The sequence below is a fragment of the Nuphar pumila genome, chromosome 3 (assembly GCF_984573655.1).
Source record: "Nuphar pumila chromosome 3, dmNupPumi1.hap1.1, whole genome shotgun sequence".
Classification (NCBI taxonomy): Eukaryota; Viridiplantae; Streptophyta; class Magnoliopsida; order Nymphaeales; family Nymphaeaceae; genus Nuphar; species Nuphar pumila.
The window spans coordinates 114,598,330-114,625,129 of NC_143251.1; the positions used below are offsets into that span (position 1 = coordinate 114,598,330).

At 38.5% G+C, this 26,800-nt stretch overlaps 1 protein-coding gene across 1 annotated transcript in view; it reads right to left on the bottom strand.

The window, feature by feature from the left end:
- LOC149843375 (non-canonical heme oxygenase HOZ, chloroplastic-like) overlaps positions 1 to 26,800 on the bottom strand; it is a 51,545-nt gene that overhangs the window by 13,431 nt on the left and 11,314 nt on the right. The window contains exons 2-5 of the mRNA XM_090001805.1: positions 18,209 to 18,397; positions 17,956 to 18,058; positions 17,770 to 17,849; positions 17,600 to 17,662 (exon numbers count right to left, since the gene is read on the bottom strand). Coding sequence (XP_089857931.1) covers positions 17,600 to 17,662; positions 17,770 to 17,849; positions 17,956 to 18,058; positions 18,209 to 18,397 — 435 coding nt within the window. The remainder of the gene's footprint in view (positions 1 to 17,599; positions 17,663 to 17,769; positions 17,850 to 17,955; positions 18,059 to 18,208; positions 18,398 to 26,800) is intronic.

Consider the following 26,800-nt stretch of genomic DNA (forward strand, 5'->3'; position numbering starts at 1 on the left):
CCTTTATCCGGGCTTGGGACCGACAGTGTATAACTACACAGGCGGAGTTTAATTTTTATGAGTCGTCAGTTTATAGATAATGTAGTTGAGGTCCGTAGGAAGGGTGATAGAATTTTACTTATTAAATTAGTATTAGGTACGAATATTATTAATATTATTAGTGTTTATGCACCTCAAGTAGGTTTAGATGATTCCATTAAGCATCAATTTTGGGAAGATTTAGATGGAGTAGTACAAGAGACATCTTATGGAGAAAAGCTTTTCATCGGCGGTGACCTTAATGGACATGTAGGCATTAGTAGGGATGGATTTGAGAATATCCATGGAGGCTATGGTATAGGAGAAAGAAATGAAAGTGGAGAAAGGATTTTAGATTTTTGTTTGTCCTATGATATGATCTTAGCAAACACTTGGTTTAGGAAGAGGGAGTCTCACCTAGTAACATTTAAAAGTGGGGTTAATACGAGTCAGATAGATTTTTCCTACTTAGAAAGAGAGATAGGGGTTGTTGCATCGATTGTAAGGTTATACCAGGAGAAAGTTTAGCTACACAACATAGAGTCTTAATTTTAGATCTTAGAATTAGACAATGCCGCAAAAGGGATAGACATAGGATAGATCCTAGAATTAAGTGGTGGGCACTGAAAGGAGCTAAACAAGGAATGTTTGTAGAGCAGGTAGTTAAGGAAGTTGATTGGTGTCTCGAGGAGGATTCAGAATCAATATGGAATAAGATAGCGGGTGGTATGAGAAAAGTAGCTAAGGAGGTATTGGGTGAGTCTAAAGGCGGTGCACCACTAGGTAAGGATACATCATGGTGGAACGAGGATGTCAAATTAGCTATTAAGGTTAAAAGAGAGTGTTATAGAAATCTAAGTAAGAGTCGTGATAATGAGAATTTGGAGAAGTATATGATAGCAAAGAAGGAAGCTAAAAAAGTTGTTCGAAACGCGAGGGCTAAGGTATATAAGGAGGTTTATGACAAGTTGGATACCAAAGAAGGCGAGAAGGATATTTATAGGCTTGCAAAGATGAGAGATAGGAAATCGAAGGATTTGGGTATGGTTAGATGTATCAAAGATGAAACGCAAAGGGTTTTAGTCAAAGATGAGGAGATTAAGGAGAGATGGAAAGATTATTTTGATAAGCTATTTAATGATAGTCATGCTCAAGATCTTGGAGACTTCTCCATTCCTTTTCATGAGATAAATCGTGACTTCATGCGCAAGATTCAAAAGAAAGAGATTGCAGAGGCTTTGAAGAAAATGAAATCAAGAAGGGCAGTTGGCCCAGATGGTATACCTATCGAGGCTTGGAAATGCTTGGGAGAGAAAGGTTTAGAATGGTTGACAAATCTTTTTAACTTGATTTGGCGAACAAATAAGATGCCTAATGAGTGGAGGAAGAGTACTTTGGTGCCTTTATATAAGAATAAGGGTGATATACAAGATTGCACAAACTATCGTGGTATAAAACTCATGAGTCATACTATGAAACTTTGGGAGAGGGTGATTGAGTCTAGGTTGAGGAAGGTTGTCATGATATCGGAGAATCAATTTGGTTTTATGCCTGGAAGATCAACTATGGAAGCTATACATCTTCTTAGACAACTTATTGAAAGATATAGAGAGAGGAACAAAGATTTGCATATGGTTTTTATTGATTTAGAGAAGGCATACGATAGAGTACCTAGGGACGTTCTCTGGTGGACAATGATGAAGAAAGGTGTTTCTCTCAAGTACATTAGTATAATTAAAGATATGTATGAAGGAGTAGTAACCAATGTCCGCACTTGTGGAGGGGTGACAACCAATTTTCCGATAACGGTTGGGTTACATCAAGGATCTGCTTTAAGCCCTTTCCTATTTGCGATAGTGATGGATGAGCTTACGAGATCAATTCAAGAAAATGTTCCGTGGTGTATGTTGTTTGCTGATGATATTGTTTTGATCGATGAGTCTAGAGCTGGGGTTAATGCTAAGTTAGAATTATGGAGACAAACATTGGAAGCTAGAGGTTTTAAGTTGAGTAAGAGTAAGACTGAATATATGGAAGGTCGGTTTAGTAAGCAACGAAGTAGTGATGGGAGTGTAGTGAATCTTGGTGAGCAAGATATACCGGTGAATGATTATTTCAAATATTTGGGATCCATTTTTCAAAAGTATGGAGAAATTGATGGAGATGTAAATCATAGGATAAAGGTTGGGTGGATGAAATGGAAAAGTGCTACTGGAGTGCTGTGCGATCGTAGAATGTCATTGCGGTTGAAGGGAAAGTTTTATAGGACGACTATTAGACCCGCTTTACTATATGGTACGGAATGTTGGGATGCCAAGAGACATCATATTCAAAAAATGAGTGTAGCTGAGATGCGGATGCTTAGATGGATGTGTGGAAATACAATAAAAGATAAGATTCGGAACGAAGAGATACGTAAGAAGGTAGGTGTTGCACCCATTGAAAATAAGATGCGAGAGAATCGTTTACGGTGGTTTGGACATATTCGGCGAAGGCCTAATGATGCTCCAGTTAGAAGGTTGGAGAAATGGGAAAATATATTAGTTAAAAGAGGTCGGGGTAGGCCTAGGAAGACTTGGATGGAGATGATAGGAAAGGATATGAATGCTTTGAACCTCACTGAGGACATGGCGTTGGATAGAAATGATTGGAGGAAAAGGATTCATGTGGAAGACCCAAAATGAATTTCTTTTTTGGTTCATATCGCTGACCCCAATTGTTTTGGGATGAAGGCGTAGTTGTTGTTGTTTTGTTGTTTTGTTGTTGACTTACTGTAAATCATGCTTCGTGGGAGCTGGTGTGATTTATGTGTCATGTGTAGTTGCTCATATCAGATCGTGAAATTTTTTTTAAGCAGTCGTGGGATGTATGTGTCGTATGCAGTTGAACAAAGTAATCTTGTCCTTGGAGGTCGTGTTCGATGTTGTTTTGGTTCTCTCAGAACTACATTCCTGATCTAATTTTTTTTAATTGCTTTTGATATGGGTTGAATAACCTAATGAAGCCGTGAATTAGGTTGTCATATGATCGTGAAACACACTATTTTTCTTGCTCTGTTGGCGTGAACTGATTTCTGATATGGTGAAACAGTATTATGTTGTCGTGGATTTGAATGACGCGTGATCATCAAACACGTTGTTCCTGTGTCAACTGCCGTGTGCTTGATGAACATCCCAGAGTAAAAATTTGAGTGATTAAGAAAGTGAACTTTTTGTTTTTTTTGCAGCTGTATTAGCATCAAATATATCTCTTATCTTGTCAATACTACTCAGTATGGGTGAAGCTTCGAAACTTGATTCCAAAAATGATGTTATTGGGGAGTATAAGGCTTTTGCAAATCCCTTCTCATATGGTTCTTCTGTGAGATTTAATGAAACTAACTATGCCAGGTGGTCCTGTTAAAATATGTATATATATACATATATATATACATATACTTATATATATACATTCGTATATATATATAAGTATATACAGTTTCCCTTTTATTGAAATACCTGATAGGGGTATTCTTGTAAAATCACAATATAACTTTTTCTTTTTTACTTTTTCCTTTTTCTCTTTTTTCTTTTTCCCTTTTTTCCTTTTTATTTTCTCCTTTTTTTGTAAGACCACAAGGGCCCCACACTTGTAGTCGTTGGGGCCCCAACGGTCAGATTTATGACCGTTGGGGCTCCCAACGACTACAAGGGAGCCCCTTGTGGTCCCTTCCTTTAGTCTCCTTCCTCTATAAATAGAGGAGGTATTCTCCTCTTGTAAGCATTGGGTTTTCACCCTTCTCTTCCTTTCTTCAATAAATCCAACTTATGACTTTAAGTCATTTTCCACTTTTGAGAGTTTTGTGTGTGCACTTTTAGTGTTTGTGTTCTTGGCTCTTGAGGGCACTCTTAAAGAGTGTTTTTTACTCCATAGGTGCTTCCGCCTCTTTTCATTACATGGTATCAGAGCTCGGTTGGTGATTGGGCTTCTCTTTACTATCTTGGAACGTGTGCCTCTCAAATTTTAAGAAGAAATGAAGGATATTTGGTGCCGATGGAACGTGATTCTAAAGTGGAGCTTTCTTTTAAACTAAATGGGTCCAACTATCTCATGTGGGCCTTCGCGATGGAAAATCATCTAAGAGGTAAGAAACTTTGGGGTTTTGTTATGGGAACTACTCCCGAACCCTCTCTTGTTCTCACTAAAATCGAAAATGAGGTTGAAAAAGCTTTAGATGGCGATGAGCACATCAGAGCTATCAATGACCATCAATCCAAAGTTGAGGATCGGGAAAGTAACCATGCCAGCCAAAATTTGGCATGGTTTATGAACAATGTTGACCTTAAAAATTGTGCTAATATTGCCAAATTTAGAAGGGCCAATGAAGCATGGTTTTTCCTTGAGGGTATGTATACCCAAAAGGATCTTGCTCGACAATTTTTTTGTCAAGAAAAAATCCGTTCCACCAAACAAATGAATATGAGTGTCCGGGACTATTTTAGCTCTCTAACCCCTCTTTGGGATGAACTTGCTCTTCTTGAGCTTAAATAGGTGGCTCCGAAAGATATTGAATTAAGAAGGGAACAAATTGAAAAGGAGCACTTCTTGGTCTTCGCCCAGAATTTGAACAAGTTAGGGCATCTCTTCTCCATAGAAGCAAAGCCCTACCTATTGAAGACGCCCTCGCTGAAATATGCCAAGAAGAAACTCGACTTGGCTTAAGCATTAAGAATGATGAAGTTTTGGCCGTTACTAGGCCCAGATCAAATGTTAAAGCCTATAGACCTCCTCACTTTAACAAAAATAGTAATGGGCCTAGAAAGAGAATAATATGCCATTATTGTAATGAACCGGGACACATTAGACCGGTTTGTCCAAAACTTAAAGGAAAAGTAGCCGCAGTTGGAGAAAATTCTCCAAAGAAGGAAGAAGAAAGTGCCAAAGAGGAAGATATCAAAGAGACTCTTAATCATATCTCCGAAGTTCTCCAACATCTTCTCAAGACTTCTTCCTCAACATCCAGAGCCGCCATCGCCTATTCTTCATCACCTCCAGGTATGTGGATAATAGACTCTGGTGCTTCTTTTCATATGACATCTCATAAAAACTCTCTTTCAAATATTTTTTCTGAACCCATATCCTCTTATGTTTCAACGGCCGATGGAACATCATTGAAAATTGAAAGTATTGGAACGCTTGATTTTAAAAATTCTCAAAAAAAATTCGTTCCTAAAGTAAGAATCGTTCCAAAAATTAATTTAAATCTTTTTTCCGTCTCTCAAATCACCGATCATGGATGTCAAGTCTCTTTCTCACCTAAAGATTGCACCGTGCAGGATCTCCAGTCAGGGAAGCTGATTGGGCAAGGCCATAGAAGAGGTGATCTCTATTTTATGGACTTTTTTACTCTTCCATCTAAGTCATCTTGCAATCTTGTAAAAGACAAAAGTATTGGAATTTGGCATGAGAGACTTGGTCATCCAAATTTTGTAAAAATGTCTCTTTTTCCGTTTTTGAACAATACTTGTAAAGACAATCACATGACTTGTAAAGATTGCATTTTTGGGAAATCTAAAGCTACTCTATTTCCTCAAAGAAGTTACTTTACCACTCGGCCATTTAAACTTGTTCATTCCGATGTGTGGGGACCTTCCCCTATTTTGTCTAAAGAAGGATTTTCGTATTATGTGGTCTTTATTGATGACTTCACTCGATTCACGTGGATTTACTTCCAAAGTCGCAAATCCGAAGTTTTCTCCTTCTTTAAAGAATTTCATGCAATGGTTAAAAATCAATTTTTGAGAAATCTATCTATTCTTAGGTCCGATTCGGGAAGCTATGTCCAATGATTTTTAAAGCTATTTAAAAGAAAATGGAATTTGTCATCAACATTCTTGTCCCAACACTCCGCAACAAAATGGTCTTGCGGAAAGAAAACATAGACACATAATAGAAACTACAAGAACGTTATTAATTTCAAAAAATATCCCAGAATCCTTTTGGGCCGAAGCAGTTCTAACCTCAACGTATCTTATTAATACAACCCCTTCATCCTCTTTGAAAAATCTTTCTCCATTTGAAAAACTTTACAATATGTCTCCCGATTATAAAAGACTAAGGATTTTTTGATGTAAATGCTTTGTTCTAACTCACAAAAATGATAAACTTTCTCCTAGGGCTATTGAATGTATTTTCTTGGGATATGGCGAAAAACAAAAAGATTATCGATGTTTTGACATACTAAAAAACAAACTTTATATCTCAAAAGATGTCACATTCCTAGAAGAAGAAAATGGTTTTTCGCACCAACCAAATGAAAATATTGATTATTCTTTTTTATTTGACTTATTGCCTCAAGAAAACATCATAGATGATCATATTGATCCCAGTGAACCCCTTGGTGAAGATCATTTTGAACATCCAAATGATGATCAAAACTTGGAAGAAAATGTTTCAAGACAAATACAAGTCTACTCTAGAAGGAATGAAAGAAATCCTCCTTATGCCCTTGAAAAATTCTCCCAAAGTGAGTCAATCGAAGAGACCTCTCAAAGAAAATCAAATCGGATTTCCAAAATACCCAATAGATTTGTTTCTTATGATTTTTTTTCTCCTAACTTTCGAGCATGCCTACTTGCTCTTCACTCCTTTCATGAACCATCTCATTACAATGATGCTAAACAATATGCTCATTGGAATGAAGCTATGGAACTAGAACTTAATGCTCTTAAAAGGGCGCAAACTTGGAAAATCATTGATCCTCCCAATGGCAAGAAACCCATTGGATGCAGATGGGTTTTTAAAGTAAAAACTAAGAGTGATAGTTCATTGGAAAGATATAAGGCTAGGTTGGTAGTCAAAGGGTATGCCCAAGAGTATGGGGTAGATTATGATGAAACTTTTGCCCCAGTTGCTCGAATGACTAGTGTTCGAGCTCTTATTGTTATAGCCTCTGTTAAAAAATAGTCAATCTTTCAACTTGATGTCAAAAATGCCTTTTTGAATGGTAATTTAAATGAAGAAGTTTATATGGAACCGCCTCCAGGTATGAATTTAAATAGAAAATTTTTGAAATTAAAAAAGGCTTTATATAGACTTAAGCAAGCTCCTAAAGCTTGGTATGATAGGTTTAGTAATGTATTAATCAATTTAGGATTTTCTTCTTGCTATACTGACACTGCTCTTTTTGTTAAAAGGACAGGTGACTCCATTATTATGCTTTTGTTGTATGTTGATGATATGATCATCACTGGGAATGACAAAAAGGGAGTAAATGATGTAAAGTCTATGTTAAAAGAAACTTTTGATATGTCTGATCTTGGATATTTGAGATATTTTTAGGAATTGAAGTGGCTTATTCCGCGAGAGGATACATCCTATCTCAAATGAAATTAACTGCAGAAATTTGTACCAAATCAGGAATATCTGATGAAAAGAAAGTTGAGACTCCCGAAGTTATTAATGTGAAACTGAGACTTGAAGATGGTGTTCTTCTTGAGGATTCAACCCCCTACCGTTAATTAATCGGATCTCTCACCTATCTATCCATCACACGTCCAGATATAGCTCATGCGATTCATGCAGCAAGCCAGTTTCAACATGCACCTACTTCGGTTCATATGGCGGCCGTAATGAGAATTGTGCGATACATCAAAAATACTATATCCAAGGGACTCTTCTTATCCTCTTCTTCATCTCTTGACTTAACTGCTTTTACTGATGCTGACTGGGGAGGAAATCCCAATGATCGTATCTCAATAACGGGTCTTTGTATTTTTTTAGGTGAATCCCTTATTTCGTGGAGATGCAAGAAGCAGCAGAAGGTTTCACTGTCATCCACTGAAGCTGAATATCGGGCCATGGCAATGACAACTATGGAAATCGTATGGCTCAGGAGTCTCCTTGGTGACATGGGCGTCCCAATTTTCACTCCCACCAAGCTCTGCTGTGATAACAAAAGTGTGATATACATTGTCAGCAATCACACTTTTCATGAGCGGACCAAGCATATCGAAATGGATTGCCATTATGTTCGAGACGAATATCTCAGAGGGACTATCACATTACCATATGTTACTTCAAAGTATGAACTAGCTAACTTCTTCACCAAGGCTCTCCCAACTCCACGATTTATGTTTCTTCTTAGCAAACTTTCGGTCTTCTCCGCGTAAAGTTTGAGGGGGCGTGTTAAAATATGTATATATATACATATACTTATATATATATACATTCGTATATATATATATATATACATTCGTATATATATATATATACATTTGTATATATATAAGTATATATATACATATATGTATATATATACAGTTTCCCTTTTATTGAAATACCCGATAGGGGTATTCTTGTAAAACCACAATGTAACTTTTTCTTTTTTATTTTTTCTTTTTCTCTTTTTCCTTTTTCCTTTTTTTCCTTTTTATTTTCTCCTTTTTTGTAAGACCACAAGGGCCCCACACTTGTAGTCGTTGGGGCCCCAACGGTCAGATTTATGACCGTTGGGGCTCCCAACGACTACAAGGGAGCCCCTTGTGGTCCCTTCCTTTAGTCTCCCTCCTCTATAAATAGAGGAGGTATTCTCCTCTTGTAAGCATTGGGTTTTCACCCTTCTCTTCCTCTCTTCAATAAATCCAACTTATGACTTTAAGTCATTTTCCACTTTTGAGAGTTTTGTGTGTGCACTTTTAGTGTTTGTGTTCTTGGCTCTTGAGGTCACTCTTAAAGAGTGCTTTTTACTCCATTGGTGCTTCCGCCTCTTTTCATTACAGTCCAAAACTTTTATGATGTCGGTATCTGGACATCGTAGAAAACATATTCGGTTAGAAACTGAACCAAATGAAAAGGTGGGAAAATATATTACTTGGGACGAAGATATGACATCGTTATGTCATGGATCATGAATAGTGTCGAACCTCATATTGCAGATGGTCTAATTTACTATAATACAGCCAAACAGATGTGGGACAACCTTCGAGATACGTATTCTCAAGAGACTAATGTGAATCGTATCCTGCAAGTCGAACAAGAGATATATAATTTGCAGTAAGGAGATCAGACCTTGGCTCAGTATTATACCTCTGTCAAAGCAACATTTGAAAGACTCAATGCCCACAGGCCTTTTTGTTGTCCGCAGCACAAGGATCATCAAGAACAGACTATGGTTGCTCGGTTTCTCACAGGTTTATCTTCAGAATTCTTTGTTGCAAAAGTCCAAATGTTGACTGGATCTGATGTACCTACTCTTGTTGATGCATACAATCGTCTGAGTAGACTTGTTATTTCTCTTCCACAAGCTCAACCTATGTCCCAGTCATCTGCTCTAGTTGTCCCATCCGGTTATGGACGTGGAAATTTTTAGACTATTAGAGGACGAGGTTGTGGAAGAGGTATGGGAGGCAGAGGCAAACTTCAATATACTTTCTATGGAAAATCTGGACATTTAGAAGACCGTTGCTGGGATAAGCATGGACGACCAACCTCGTCTACATCAAGGCCTAATGTTCCAAAAGCGAATGTTACTACACTAGAGGTAGCAAATGCAAATGATAACACTTCTGCAAGTGATAGTATCACCCTTAGTCGAGCAGAATATTATGAGCTGATAGCTCATCGTCCTTCAAGCTCCTCTTCTCCTGTAGAAGGTGTGGCCTACTCAACAGGGGATCATCTTCATTTGAATGATAGTAAGTAGATTATTGACTCTGGTGCATCGAGACATCTGTGTGGGAATTCGCTTTTCTTTTCAGATCTAAAGGATATTACTGCTCACCGAGGAGTCTCATTAGCAGATGGGAGTTCCTCACCAGTTGTTGGTCAGGGAAATATTTCTATATCTTCTTCCTTGCAATTGAAAAATGTTCTTCATGCTCCCTCATTCCCTCAAAGTTTGCTCTCTGTTAGCTGTCTTACAAAAGAACAAAATTGTAGAGTAATATTTGACCCGATGGGTTGTCATTTTCAGGATTTGCTGACGGGAAAGAAGATTGGTGGAGGCTATGAAGAAAATGAAGTCTACTACCTACATTATCCAGTGGGCAATGTTTATGCTGCAGTAGAATACTCATCCAGTCTTGTTCAGTGGCATCGTCGTCTTGGTCATCCTTCATTGTCAAAGCTTCGTTATGTCTTCCCTCAAATTCCGTCAACTACATCATTTCAGTGCGAAGCATGTCAGTTGAGCAAGCATCATCGGATTTCATTTCCTTCTAGTCAGAGTCAGTCCAGTCATAAAGTTTTTGAACTTCTTCATGCAGATGTATGGGGTCCTAGTAAGATTCCTACCAGGACTCAGTGTCGATATTATCTTGTTATTGTTGATGATTTTTCTAAGTTGTCGTGGGTGTTTTTAATAAAAGAAAGATCTGAAGTTCCAAGTATTATCAAATCCTTAATTCTCAAAATAAAAACTCAGTTTGAATCTGTTGTCAAGATTGTTCGCACTGTTAATGCTCTTGAGTTCAAAACCAAAGCCTTGTTGCAATTTTATCAAGACCATGGTAATCAAACCCAAACTACTTGTGCATATTTCTCTCAACAAAATGGTGTGGTTGAGCACAAACACAGGCACCTCCTTGATGTCGCACGTACCCTTATGATTCAATCAAATGTTCTTGCGATATATTGGGATGATGCGATTATCACTGCTTGTTATCTGATCAACCGCATGCCTTCATCTTCCGTGGGAAGTCAAATTCCACTACATATCTTAAATCCTAATGTCCCACTCTTCTCGTTCTCACCTAAAATATTTGGGTGCGTTTGTTTTATGCACAAACTTGGACCTGACCGTGATAAATTAGCTGCTCAAGCTACAAAATGCATGTTTATAGGTTATCCTAAAAATCAAAAAGGGTATCGATGTTATGATCCAATTTCTAGGCGAGAGTATGTCAGTGCGGATGTATCTTTCTTGGAATCCATTCCATATTACTCTAGTACCGGTACTCAAATGCAAGTTGATCCAGCTAATTCTTTTCCACTTCCTGTACCTCCTTTTCCTTTGGAATCTGTGCCCTCATTACCTAAACAATCTTTATCTTCCTCACGATTTCATAATCCTCCATTAGTATATGTGCGTAGAACTCCATCTCCTCCAGGGCCTTCATCTTCTTCTTCTCCTGAGGTAAGTACTACTGACAACTGTGACCTTCATGATGATGATAACAGGCCAATCGCTCTTCGGAAGGGGACCCGACAATGTACCTTATATCTCATATCTCATTTTGTGTCTGATGCCCGAATTAGAAATCAGATGAAAGCATTTATTTCAGCCTTATCTGCTGAAACTATTCCTTTGAACTATCAACAAGCAGAGCTCGATAACAGGTGGAAGCAGGCTATGCAAGAAGAAATGGATGCCTTATTGTCTCAACATACATGGAATCTAGTTGATTCCCCAGTAGATGCTGACATTGTTGGATGCAAATGGGTATATACAATAAAGTACAGATCAGATGGTTTTATTGAAAGGTACAAGGCCAGATTAGTAGCAAAAGGGTATACTCAGACTTATGGTATTGATTTCTTTGAAACTTTTTCTCCTGTTGCACGGATGGGTACCATTCGTCTTGTTCTCTCCGTAGTTGTTCACCATGGATGGAGTTTGTGTCAATTAGATGTGAAAAATGCATTTCTATATGGGGATTTGTCTGAGATAGTATACATGCAATAACCTCCCGGTTTCGAGGTTGAGAGGGAGTGTCAGAAGGTGTGTAGATTAAAAAAGGCGATATATGGTTTGAAACAAAGTCCACGTGCATGGTTTCAAAAGTTGTTTGAAGTGATGTCAAGGTTTGGCTTTAATAGGTCGGCGGCAGACCATACATTATTTATTAAGAAAACTAACTCAGGTATAGTTGTTATGGTGGTATATGTGGATGACATCATTCTTACAGAAGATGATATGAAAGACATTGAAGCTACAAAGGTTCATCTTCAAAAACATTTTGTTACAAAAGACCTTGGCTCACTTAGATATTTTCTGGGTATAGAAGTTGCCAGGAGCCGTGAAGGAATGGTTTTGTCTCAACGGAAGTATGTTCTTGACTTATTAAAAGAAACTGAAATGTTGGGAGCTAAACCAACAAATATTCTCATGGACCATAAAGTTCAGTTGTTTGAAGAAGGGTCGAAACCTGTTGATAGCAAAAGCTATCGCTCACTGATAGGAAAGCTACTATATGTGACTGTGACCAGACCTGATATTGCTTTAGCAATAAGCAAGGTTAGCCAATTTATGGACAAACCAACTGAGGTACACTGGAATGCAACAATAATGATTCTCAGGTACTTAAAATCTTCTCCTGGAAAAGGGTTATTATTCAAGAAAGGTGGAACCCTAGAAATAGTGGCTTACTCTGATGCCGACTATGCAGGATCTGTAGTGGATAGAAAATCTACTACAGGATTCTGTGTGTTTATGGGAAATAGCCTAATTCCATGGAGAAGTAAGAAGAAAAATGTGGTGGTTGCTAGGTCAAGTGCAGAATCAGAGGGCTATGGCTCAAACAGCTGCTGAATTAATGTGGGTTCGAACTGTACTAAATGATCTTCCGGTGAAGGTTTCATCTCCTATGACAATGATGTGTGATAACAAGGCAGCCACATATATAGCGAGCAATCCAGTCTTTCATGAGAGGACAAAACATATTGAGGTTGATTGTCACTACGTAACAGATATGGTTCAAGCTGGTCATATTGCTACCAAATATCTAAAGTCGGAGGACCAAGTTGCAGATATATTTACAAAGCCTCTTGCTAGACCAAATTTCTCAAAATGTTGTGACAAGCTGAGCATGATCGATATCTATGCTCCAGCTTGAGGGAGAGTGTTGAGATTAAATGTCCTGATGAGGTTTTAAGCGTAAGTCTTCTAAAAGGTAAGTTATTTGATATTTCATAAATAAAGAGGGACGTGTAAGTAATTTTTTATATAGTGGTGTCTCTCTATTTAATGAGGAGATTAGCCCTTATAGAATTAAAGAGTTTTCTCTTCTCTCTCTCTCGATTCAAGTTTCCACATGATACACTTGAGTTTTGAGTGTCATTATATGTGGACAAGAGATGTTTATTCATATAGTCCATCGTTGACATTATACTCTTGATCTAGTCACTGATATACTTGATTTTTTAATGTCATTATATGTAGACAAATACCTTCGTGTGTGATTTTAGCACATTGTTGGCATTATGCACTTGTTCTAATCGCTGATACACTTGTATTTAAGTGTCATTATATGTAGACAAGAGATGTTTATACACACCTTTGTGTGTATCTTTATTTTTTTAGTGGTATGATGACTATACTCTTGTTCTAGTCGTCGATACACTTGATTTGAGGTTTGAAGGCCTAGTGAGGTGATTGCTTATGGTGGTTAAACTATTGTTAAAATTTGCAAAATATCACTTCTTGATATTTGTGAAAATTTAGATCTTTTCATACTTTTTGCAAATTAGTGTTGATTTGCAATTAACATTCTCTCTATGTCACATGGGTGCGGGTGCAGGTGAGGGTGAGGGTGAGGGTGAGACACTTTCAAAAGACTTAAGTGTGGGGGTGCGGCAAAAATATAAAAAATTATATATATATATATATAAAGTCCAAAAGTTGGACATAAATGACCCTGGGTGCATTGACTGCACCCAGGGTCAGGTTGACTGCATCGGGTGCGGGTGCAGCACCTAGTTGGCGAGTCCCTGTGACATAGCATTCTCTTTGTTATGTGGGTTTTCAAAATCTCTTATTGAAATTGCTAATCTTTTACCACTTATTTTTCCTTATACAGAAGATGTTTATGGATAAAAATTTCAAGCATTTTTTGCATACTTGTGATGTTTAACAAAATCTTATTCTTTATATTGTGAGTCTTCTTGTGTTTGCCCCTTTGTGGGTGTTGAGTGTATTCCTTGCGAAAACACTTGTGTATTTTTCACTTGATATTGGTGAACACGTTTGTTCGTAATTGAAGGCTATTTGATTTTTTACATTAAAATCATGTATTTTATTGATAAAAATAGTTATTTTTATTTTCGTCTTATGTGCATTAAATATGCTTTAATTGCATGTTAGATATATATGTGTGTTTCATATTGATTATCTTGTTCATATTATTGTATGCATGAAGTTAATAAGTTCTTTTTTGAGACCTCTTTTTTTATTCTATGCATGATTGAAATGCCTAAGTTATTATTTATGTATAATTATTTATCTCATCTTAATGAATCATATGTCCTTTAATGATCAAATTTTCTTATGATCAATGTTATGTTTTCTTGAAAAATATGTTGATTTTATGATTATGATTCAATTTCATAAAAAATCATCCTTTAGGAATACTCCTCTTGTCTTTCTTAATGATTATCTAATGTTTCTAAAAGTATTACTATTTTGTCTGGAAATTTTATTTTTGTTTTAAAATATATTGGTTTTAAAACTTTATAATTATTGGGCTAAAATATTTTCCTTGTGCACTTGGAACCTTTTGGTTTGTTCTTTCTCTACAAGTTCTTAAAGATGTGATGGGTTAAGAAAGAAATACCTTCGATGCATCATGGAGACAGCTGATGAAGGCGTTTGGGGATGATCACCAATAAAGACATTTAAAGATTTGTATTTGCAAAATTCTCTGATATGTCATAAAGATGAAGATTTTCCTTGAAGAATCTCAAAGATTTAGATTCTGTCCTTTGATTCTTTTTTGTATTTTCAAACTTTCGGTATAACTAGCAAGTCCGAAGGGGTGTTAAGATGTGTATATATATATATATATATATATATATATATATATATATATATATATATATATATTTATTTATTTATTTATTTATCACTGTAATAGGTAAATACCCTCTAGGGGTATTTTCATCTTTTCTTTGTGTAGTAAGTTCTGTCCTCTAGGGTCAAAAAAAAATTTTCTTTATTTTTATTTTTGTATTGTCTTTATCCCAAAAACCAAGGATATTAAGGTCTTTTGCTCTTAAGAGTTGTTGAAAGCATCCCAACGACTCTATGGGAACTCCCTTTTGGCTCTTCCTTTGTGTATATAAGAGACCGCTTATCCTCAGGTTTTGCAATGCTTATCTTAAGCATTTATGCTCAATAAAGATGAATATTTTTCACATTTTATGTTTTTCTATTTAGTTCCTTTGTTTTACATGCACTTAGCGCTTGTGTTGTTGTCCCTTATTGGCTATTGTTTTGTCCTATAGTGGACTTGTATTTGTGCACATTGTGATTGCAATCTTGTAAGTCCTTAGTGGCATTGGTTTGTGCTTATGCACTTTTCTGATAGTAATCTTGTAAAGCCCTTAGTGACATTGTTTTTGTATTTTTCTCTATTTCATTACAACTTCTTGGTTCCTCTCTCTCACTCTCTTTTTTTCTTCATTCTTCGTTCTTCTTCTTAGTATGTTAAAATACTCATATGGTCGGGCGGATAAAGTCTTACGATCCAAAATGAAATTATCCAACCCATTTTCCATGTGTGTTCATGCTGTCCGCATTCAACATAAAACAAACGTTGAACACAAAGAGCACAACCTCTTGTACAGTCGAAACAAACGTTGGACTTGGTACAGTTATTATAGAACGGACAAAATGAGTGTTCTGTCCATTTTGTTTGTTCATTTGTTTCAAACACAAGCCCATAGGTGCCTAGGTGAGCACCTGGACGTGCTTTAGAATACTAAATTTAGGGTTATAAGTTTTTGTAGTATATATAGGGTAATGTTTTATTACAAACGTTTATAGCATGTCCAAAATAGTGGGGATTGGCTTTTCATCATGTTTTGTTGACGCAAAAAAAATTGATTTTTATGACCAAAGTATCGGACATTGTAGGCCGCTGATTTTTGAAGCCTTATAAGAACTTGTCTATGTGTCGCAACCGGACAATCAAAGAACCGATTCACACTAAAAAAAAATAAGATCGCATCGGCAAGGTTAGTTTTATGACAAACAACAAAAAAATATGAGAAAAAAAAACATTGGTACCAGTGTTGTGAAAAGCGTCGAGGCGTAGCGAGGCGCTCCACCAAAATCTGAGGCGAGGCGTAAGGCGTAAGCCTCAATTTTTTAAAAAAAAAATCATAAATTTTACATTAAAATATAATATATAAGAGTCTATTCGTATTATTTTGACTATGTTGAACACATCCATGGAATCATATTTGGCCAACAGGACCTTCGCCGTATGAGCTTCAACTAAGGGGTTTGGAACCAACAAAGGATAGCAAACATTTTCCCTCATGTATATATTTCATTTGTGCCTGGACTTGGACATGGACCCGATTAACTTATATCTGGTTGGACCTTGGATCCATTATAAACCAGACCCGCTTAACTGGATAGTCTAATAAGGGGAGCAGATCGGGTCATGCTGAATGGAGAGCCCCTAAGCAATGTGCGTCGGCCCCTAAGCTCGCAGTGGTAGTGAATGGAGAGCCACTCATTTTATACTTATGAGCAGAAATGGGTACGATATGCATTAATACCAAAGGACGGTGGATGAATGGGATTGCCTTTCTCACTTTCCATCCGCAATCAAAGACAGGTCTGGGTGAATATATTAGTACTCGCCAAACTGTACATACACACTCAATTTGGGAAGCAGATCAGGTCATGCCGACATCGTGGCCATTCGATTTGCATTTTAAAAAGCTTAAAAGTCAACAAAACCACGTGGCATTCATCCAAAATGCAAACAGACGGTCCGCATGAGCAAAAACGCTCATGTTCAGCAGGACCTGATCTGCCCCCCTTTCCTGTGGACCGCAAACTAGCCGATCTCCACTCCCGACTCTTCCTCTTCATGAGAGTCTCTCTCTCGTTCACTCCTCTCTATGTTTACCCCCCACGCTCCCTCTCAGATCCCTCTCTCTCTCCCTCTCTCTGCTCTGCCTACTCCACTACCACCACCAAGAGAGTCGTCGCCGCCGCCCACTGCGCAGGTGAGTCCCCTCCTCCCCTTCTTCTTCTTCTTCTTCTTCTTCTTCTTCTTCTTCTTCTTCTTCTTCTTCTTCTTCTTCTTCTTTTCTTTTTTTTGCCGCTGGCGACAACTGCAGCTACCCTGTTGCTGCTGCCACAAGCCAGGCGGAAGGGATTGGCCAAATGCCACCCTGTTGGGTGAGCTTACGCGGACTGTTTGCCTCGCAGAGAGACGAACAGAGAATGAGGGCCCTCAATATTAACCCTAATTTTCAGTTAAATGGGGGCTTTGACCCCCATTTGACCAAAAAATTGAGGCGTGTACGCCTCACTTTGAGGCGCGCCTTGCCCCGAGGCGTACCCCTCAAAGCGTATGAGGCGTACACCTTAGGGTATTTACGCTTTTATGCTGCGCCTCAAGGCACAAAGGCCCTCGCCTTGAGGCGAGGCGCGCTTTTTGCGCCTTGAGGCGAGGCGCGCTTTTTGCGCCTTGAGGCGCGTTTTTAATAACACTGATTGGTACCTACAAACAACTGTAGCAAATATGGTCCCACATTATATATAAGATGTTTTGGTGCATGTATAGCAAACAAGAGATTCTCAACATGATAATTTCATCTCTACAAATGAATACTCTGAACAAAATGCTTTGCACCTCAAAATCACCTGTTTATCAGCAGGAAGTGGGTAAACATCTCCAAAAACTGTTACTCCACTCCATCCAGGTACCTAAATTTGAAATCGGTTGTTTATGAAATTAAATCATGAAGAGAAACCATTAACAACCATACGTACAACAAAGACAAAACATGCTTCACACCATACAGCCAGATTACCTGAACAACAAGCGTACATCGTGGATCAGCTAGCAAATTTCTCGTGTGGATAGCCAATGGTGAAAATGAAAAGATTGGATCTGTAAACATGATGAGAATTATTATATGTTGCTAAACTGGAAAGTTCTATTCACTGCTCTTTCACAACAGTTTATTTACAGCCAAGTTCTCAAACATCAGACTTACGGCCCATTGAATCTGGTGCAAAGTCAACTAGTGAACCAAATGGATATCCCTGCCGTCGGTGATGCATACGTGACATCACAGTGCATATGTGAGCAAATCTGACCTTGAATTAGCAACACATAAGTGGCATGACAATAGATTCAGTAAAAGACATAATGCCTCCATTTGCAACATCAAAAATGACTTAAAATATCTGCAAAAAAAATTGAACATCCACTAAAAGACAAGATTTCACAACAGAAAATAGTTACACCTGCTCCATCAGATTGCGAACTGCCAAGGCTGGCCGAGGTAAATCATGAGCAGAAGTAGCATTCTGAACCCCACCAGAAACTGGTGTCCTGAGAAGTCCCCGACTCCCGCCACTCATTCCAACCATAACCGGTGTTGTCATCAAATTCTCATCAGAACCTCCTCTGCCACATGGTTGACTTGATCTATCCTACAAGTAGAAAATGAAGCAAACACGACAACAAAATCAAATTTCTGAATTTAGTAAGTTAACAAGTGAAAACATATGAATGTATCCTATGAGAAAAATACACTGCATTTTTCTGTTTTTTTGTTAGTTGTATCCACGTAAGAAAGAACAAATTTGCACTGACAAGAAAAATCCAGTTAAACAGTTGACAACTGACACCATTTATGACACAAGTTTATTTGTATCTAATGCCACAAGCATGATATAGAAGTTACTCAACTTTTTTTACTTTTTCTTTTCTTTTTCCTTTTTCTCCTTTTTCCTTATTTTTTCTTTTTCTTTTTTGTGCATTAAATGCACCTTCATTGGGGGCCCCAACAAGGAGTCGTTGGGCCCCCAACGGTCACAATTGTGACCGTTGGGAGCCCAACGACACCTTGTTGGGTCTCCCAATGGTGCCTTTTCTCTCTCTTCTCTAAACCCTCTCTCACTCCTCTCTTGCCTATAAATAAGTGGGGTCTCCCCCTTTGTAATGTGTGGCTTCTTCAAGCCCTTTAGTGCATTTATAAGATTTTATGCTTTCTAGCCATTATTGGCTTTTGTGTATGTCCTCTTTTGGACTTGTTCTTTGATTTCTATGTGTGAATGTCCATTGTAGGACATACATTTCTTTTCCGCATATTTCATTTCATGGTATCAGAGCCTTGGTTGTGCTCTTGATTCATATTGTTTGTTGTCTTGTTCTATCTCTCTTTGCTTGTCCTCCATTGTTGATTATATAATGGAAGGAGAACAAAAGATTGATCTCTCCTTCAAGCTCAATGGTACTAACTACATGATGTGGGCCGCCGCCATGGAGAACAACCTCAAAGGTAAAAAGCTTTGGGGATACGTTATGGGCACCATTAGGGAACCTCAACTTCAACTTACGAAAATAGATGGTGATCAAGAAAAAGCCCTAGAAGGAAATGCTTGCATGAAGGCTATGGAAGATCATCAATCCAAGGTTGAAGATTGAGAAAGTAAGCATGCAAAAATTCTTGCATGGTTCATGAACAACGTGGAGCTAAAGATTTGCGCCAACATTGTTAAATTCCGCCTAGCAAATGAAGCATGGTTCTTTATGAAAGGTATGTATACCCAAAAAGACCTTGCTCGTCAATTCTTTATCCAAGAGAAAATCCGTACCATTAAGCAAGGTGAAATGAGTGTAAGAGATTACTATAGCACTCTTGGCCCTTTGTGGGATGAGTTATCTCTTCTTGAACCTAAATGGGTATCAAGTGAAGATGTGGAAATGCGAAGAGAACAAATGGAGAAAGAACACTTTTTCCAATTTTTACATGGGCTTAGGCCCGAATATGAACAAGTGAGGTCCTCCCTCCTTCATAGATCCAAACCACTTCCTTTGGAAGATGCAATAGCCGAAATATGCCAAGAGGAAACACGTCTTGGTATGATTAAAGGAGGAGATGAAGTTCTTGCCATGACTAAACCCGGCAATCATATGAAAACCTACAAGCCTTCACACTTTGGGAGGCAAAATAACTATAATGGCAATTATAGGAAAGCCATTTGCCATCATTGTCAAGAACCGGGTCATATAAGACCTAATTGTCCAAAGATAAATGAACCTCCAAAAGGTAAAGTTGCTATTATTGAAGAAATCCCGCAAAAGAAGGAGGAGCCTATGAAAGGGAAAGAGTCCTTCTCCCTTGCTCAACTATCCGAAGCACTTCAAATCCTACTCAAGTCACCATCAACTTCGGGAGCCGCCATTGTCTCTTCTTCTCCTCCAGGTACGCCTTCTTGGATTCTTGACTCTGGAGCATCTTTTCATATGACCCCTATTGAAAATGGACTATCCAATATATGTAGCAACTCCAAAAAATCCTTTGTTTCCACCGCTGATGGTACCTCTTTACAAGTTAAAAGTTTTGGAACCTTAGATTTTTCAAAAGATTTTTTTGTGCCAAATGTAAGAGTAGTACCTCAGCTTAATTTAAATCTTTTATCTGTCTCTCAAATATGTGATCATGGATGTGAAATCTCCTTCTCAACCCAAGATTGCTCTATACAGGATCTCCAGTCCGGGAAGCGGATTGGGCAAGGCCATAGGAGGGGAGATCTCTACTACATGACCAATTTGAAACTTCCTACTAACTCATTTTGTAATTATGTCCAAGATAAAAATATAGAAACTTGGCATCAAAGACTTGGACATCCAAGCTTCTCAAAAATGTACTCCTTTCCTTTTGGAAAGAGATTTTGTAATGAGAAACATTTTGTTTATAAGAGTTGTATTTTTGGAAAAATGAAATTCACCCCCTTTCCAAAAAGAACATTTGTGTCAAAAAGACCCTTTGAACTAGTTCATTCGAATGTTTGGGGTCCTTCTCCAGTCATATCAAAAGGAGGATACTCATATTATGTTACTTTCATTGATGATTTCACTCGATATGTGTGGATATATTTTCTCAATCTAAAATCCGAAGTCTTTAACTTTTTTAAAAAATTTCATATGATTGTCAAAAATCAATTTTCAACTAATATCTCCATTCTTCGATCCGATTCCGGTGGAGAATATCTATCAAATGAATTTCAAGAATATTTGGAAACCAATGGAATTTGTCATCAAAGGTCATGTCCTAGGACTCCCCAACAAAACGGTCTAGCCGAAAGAAAGCATAGACACATCTTGGAAACCTCTAGGACTCTTCTCATTTCCAAAGAAATTCCAAAATGCTATTGGGCCGAAGCCGCCTTAACCTCTACTTATTTGATAAATAGGATGATATCCTCATCTCTACAAAATATATCTCCATATGAAAGACTTTTTGAAAGAACACCCGATTTTAATAGATTAAGAATTTTTGGGTGTAAGTGTTTTGTCCTTACACATAAAAGAGATAAGTTATCTCCCAAAGCTATCGAATGTGTGTTCTTAGGATACGGAGAAAATCAAAAGGGTTTTAGGTGCTTCGATCCCAAAAACAACAAACTATATGTATCCAAAGATGTTACCTTTTTAGAAAATGAGAACGGTTTTGAGAAAAATAAAGATATTGATGAAAGCGAATATGCTTTCTTATTTGATCTTCTCTCTCAAGAAGATGTGACTCCCCCACATTGAGGATGTTTCTAATGATTTAGAGGATACTCCTCTTAGTAATGTTGAAAATGGAAGTAATGATGTTGAAAATAGGTCAATACAAACCTATGCTAGGCATGGTCAAGAAACTCCCATTAGTGCGTTAGAAAAATATTCTCAAAGTTCCAACCAAGAAGAAACCTCTTTAAGGAGATCTAGCCGGATCTCCAATCCACCAAATAGGTTTGTTTCCTATGAGTCCCTAACACCTAAATATAAGGCATGCCTAATTGCATTACACTCTTATCATGAACCATCAAACTATAATGAAGCCAAAAACATTCCTCAATGGGTTGAAGCCATGAAACTAGAACTTAGTGCCCTTGAAAAGGCTAAAACTTGGGAAATAACTTCATTACCCACTGGAAAGAAGTCTATTGGATGTAGATGGGTCTTCAAAATTAAAACTAAAAGTGATGGGTCATTAGAACGTTATAAAGCTAGGTTGGTAGCCAAAGGGTATGCTCAAGAGTACGGAATAGATTATGAAGAAACCTTCGCTCCCGTAGCTAGAATGACTAGTGTTAGGACTCTTATTGCAGTTGCATCCATTAAAAAATGGCCTATCTATCAATTGGATGTTAAGAACGCATTTCTTAATGGCGAATTAAGTGAAGAGGTCTATATGGATCCTCCACCAGGAGTATCTATTGGTGAAAACAAAATTCTTAAACTAAAAAAGGCACTATATGGGTTAAAACAAGCTCCAAAAGCTTGGCATGACAGATTTAGCAGTGTAATGACTAGTTTGAATTTTCGTTCATGTTATACCGACACTGCGTTGTTTGTGAAAAGTGTAGGATCTTCAGTAGTGATTCTCCTACTATATGTTGATGATATGATCATCACTGGAAGTGATGAACAAGGAATCCATGATATTAAGAAAGTTTTAAAAGAAAATTTTGATATGTCTGACCTTGGTTTCTTAAGATATTTTTTAGGTATTGAAGTTGCCTACTCTCCCCGAGGGTATATTCTCTCTCAGATGAAACTTGCTGCTGACATTTGTTCCAAATCTGGAATTTCCGATGATAAGAAGGCAGACACCCCTGAGGTCATCAATACAAAGTTAAGGTTGGAAGATGGAACACTTCTCGAGAATCCTACTCCCTACCAGCAACTTGTTGGGGCCCTGACCTACTTATCCATCTATCGGCCAGACATAGCTCATGCAGTTCACTCAGTCAGTCAGTTTCAACATGCACCTACATCTGTGCACATGAGTGCAGTCTTAAGAATAGTCAGATACATTAAAAACACCATAACTAAGGGAGTTTTTCTTTCCTCTTCATCATCTCTTAATTTAATTGCTTATACCGATGCTGATTGGGGAGGAAACCCTAATGATAGAGTCTCAACTACAGGTTTTTGTGTTTTCCTAGGTGACTCTATGATCTCTTGGAGATGCAAGAAGCAGCAAAAGGTGTCATTATCCTCAACTGAAGCGGAATATCGTGCAATGGCCACTACAACCATGGAGCTTGTATGGCTTAGAAGTCTCCTCAATGATATGGGCGTAATCATCTCCACTCCTTCGAAGATGTGTTGTGATAACAAAAGCGCCATTTACATTGCAAGCAATCACACCTCCATGAGCGGACTAAACACATAGAGATGGACTGCCACTATGTTCGAGATGAATACTTAAAAGGAACCATAACACTGCCCTACGTCACATCCGAGTACCAGTTGGCAGACTTCTTCACTAAAGCTCTTGCTACTCCTCGTTTCATGTTTCTTCTCAACAAGCTTTCGGTTGTATCCCCGTAAAGCTTGAGGGGGGGTGTTAAAATATACATGTAATCAATATATTTATATATATATATATATATAAATATATATATATATAAATATATTCACCCATACCCGATAAGGGGTATTTCTGTAAAATCGCCCAATAGGGGCAGTATAGTCTTTTTCCTTCTTTTACTTTTTCTTTTTTTTTCCTTTTTCTCATTTTTCCTTATTTTTTCTTTTTCTTTTTTGTGCATTAAATGCACCTTCATTGGGGGGCCCCAACAAGGAGTCGTTGGGCCCCCAACGGTCACAATTGTGACCGTTGGGAGCCCAACGACACCTTGTTGGGTCTCCCAATGGTGCCTTTTCTCTCTCTTCTCTAAACCCTCTCTCACTCCTCTCTTGCCTATAAATAAGTGGGGTCTCCCCCTTTGTAATGTGTGGCTTCTTCAAGCCCTTTAGTGCATTTATAAGATTTTATGCTTTCTAGCCATTATTGGCTTTTGTGTATGTCATCTTTTGGACTTGTTCTTTGATTTCTATGTGTGAATGTCCATTGTAGGACATACATTTCTTTTCCGCATATTTAGGTTGGGTGGATAAAATGGAAGAGTGCAACTGGAGTGTTGTGCGATCGTAGAATGCCATTGCGGTTGAAGGAAAAGTTTTATAGGACGGCTATTAGGCCCGCTTTACTATATAGTACGGAATGTTGGGCTGCCAAGAGACATCATATTCAAAAAATGAGTGTAGCTGAGATGCGTATGATGAGATGGATGTGTGGAAATACAATAAAAGATAAGATTCGAAACGAGGAGATACGTAAGAAGGTAGGCGTTGCACCCATTGAAAATAAGATGAGAGAGAATCGTTTACGGTGGTTTGGGCATATTCGACGAAGGCCTAATGATGCTCCAGTTAGAAGGATGGAGAAATGGGAAAATGTATTAGTTAAAAAAGGTCGGGGTAGGCCTAGGAAGACATGGATGAAGGTGATAAGAAAGGATATGAATGCTTTGAACCTCATCGAGGACATGGCATTGGATAGAAATGAATGGAGGAGAAGGATTCATGTGGAAGACCCATAATGATTTTCTTTGTTGGTTCATATCGCCGACCCCAATTGTTTTGGGATGAAGGCGTAGTTGTTGTTGTATATATATATATATATATATAAGACTCGGTCAAAGTTGTGACCATTAGGGGACAGGTGATGCGTTGTGAAGCCTGATTCAGGATTTTTTTCCTTACGGGAGGGGGGGGTTCCCCCCGGTACGGGTCCCGCTGCGCGGTCAGCGGGCAGGGGTCCAGGGGGGGCGCCCCTGGCAGCACCCCCCTCCCCCCTCCCAAGTTTTTTTTTTTTAAATTCTGTAGCCCAGAATTTTTTTTTTTTAAATCCAAAAAATGGACCAAAATGACCCTAGGTGCGTTGACCGCACCCAGGGTCGGGTTGACCGAGTCCGAGCCGCACCCGTGTCGGTGCGTGTCGACACGGGTGCATCGACCTTGGAGCCGAGTCCGTGTGACATAGTTAAACACAAAGGTTGATTCAGCATTCATGCTTCAAATAGAGTTAGGCTCAACAGCTGCAAATTGAGTTTGAGGAATGACTGTTTGATCTGCACATCGAACACCTGTTGTATATACCAAAGCACAGTCAATCCACCAGTTTTATACTCGTCTCCAAACTCGTGATGGTACATATTACACCATCTCAAGTTTGAGGGGGAATGTGAAAAATTATACGTTTGACTGTGCTAGGGTCATAGTTGTTCATTTTCCTATTATTTTATATTTCTTAATGTACATTGTTCTAAATGATAGTTAGGTAGGGGAATTTTAGTCATATTCTTTACTATGTTGTGTTTGCCCTAATAAAGAAGACGGGCCCATGTAGTTTTCTCTTAAGGACAATATTACCAAAAGGACTCTATGTATAAAAGAAATATAAAAGTAAAGTGATTGAAAATGTCTAGATATTACCATGATATCGTGACAATATCATGATAATATCACAATAAAAATGAATTTGAAAATCTCACGATATTTTACCTTTAATATTGTTTGCCCATTAAAAAGATAGATATACGTTGTCACAGGCCTATTTTCGTCAATAGGCCAGCGTGGCACGACGGTCCTTCCTTACCGCCGCAAGTCTACTTATCGCTCGTTCGCCAGTCGCGAAAGCTTGTAATCAGAGTGCAAGAGAGAATGGAGGGAGAAGAATTGCAATCACAAGAAACAATCACAACGAGGGTGAACAAAAGAAAGCTCAACGCATTTGATTCATTCACAATTTAGCCCGTAGGCCTCTTACAGTTTAAGTATACGGGCTGCCCCTTCGGAGTATTGATTAACCTGAACTGGGCAGCTTACATTAGACTCAACGAAAGCAAAACAGACTCTAGATGCAACCTTACCATGTAAGTCATAAGGGAACATGCTCTCCCCTTCAAATCATGCGCCGTCCTCGGCATCATCTGTTTTATGGTAAGCCCTGATTTCAGTCGGGTAGCGGCTGCTCATTCGGAAAGCTGACTCCCACGTAGGTTCCACTGTTTTCTCCCACTGCACTAGGTATTTCTTCGCTTCGCCCAAGTAATTGATCTCGTAGCGAAGGATCTGACTGAGGTGTTTCTCGGCCAGTTGTGTTGCCGAGGCTCTCTACATGATGAGAGCGCATTGTGGCACGCTACGTTCTGGATCTCCGTCATCTGTATGGAATTGTTTGAGGTTGCACACGTGGAACACCGGGTGCACCTTGAAATCTGGGGGCAACTCCAGCTTGTACGCCAATTTTCCCACCTTCTTTGTAATGGTGAATGATTCTTCATACTTTCTGATCAGTACGCGGTGCCACCCACAGAATATACCTATGTGACCAGGATAAGGCTTCACCAACACTTGGTCCCCAACTTGGAACCCAGCAGGTCGACGATGCTTGTCCGCCCACTTCTTCATTCTCTTTGCTGCCTTATATAGAAATGCCTTCGTCAACTTATTTTGCTCGTGTCAGTCTCGAACAAACTGATAGGCGAAAGATGACCTTCCCTTTTCTTGCACGGCAAAAGTGTGCAAGGTCAGCGGTTGCTGCCCCGTGGCTATTTCAAATGGGTTGTGGCCTGAAGACTCGCTCTTCTGTAAATTGTAACAAAATTGTGTCACGTCAAGGAGCGTCGCCCAATTTTTTTGATTGGCACTAACAAAGTGCCTAAGGTACTGCTCGAGTATCCCGTTGATGTGCTATGTTTGTCCATCAGTCTGCGGATGGAAGCTTGTTGAAAACAACAAATCAGAACTAAGTAGCTGAAATACTTCACACCAGAACTTGCCCGTGAAGCGAGCATCGCGATCACTCACAATGCTCTTTGGTATGCCCCAGTGCTTCACCACATGCTTTACAAATAACTCTGCAGGGCACTCCTTAAAAGTTGGGATGAATGTGACATACTTTGAGAAACGATCAACCACCATAAGGATGAAGTTGGTGTCATACTGTCATCTACCTTCGACAGACTAACAATGAAGTCCATGGA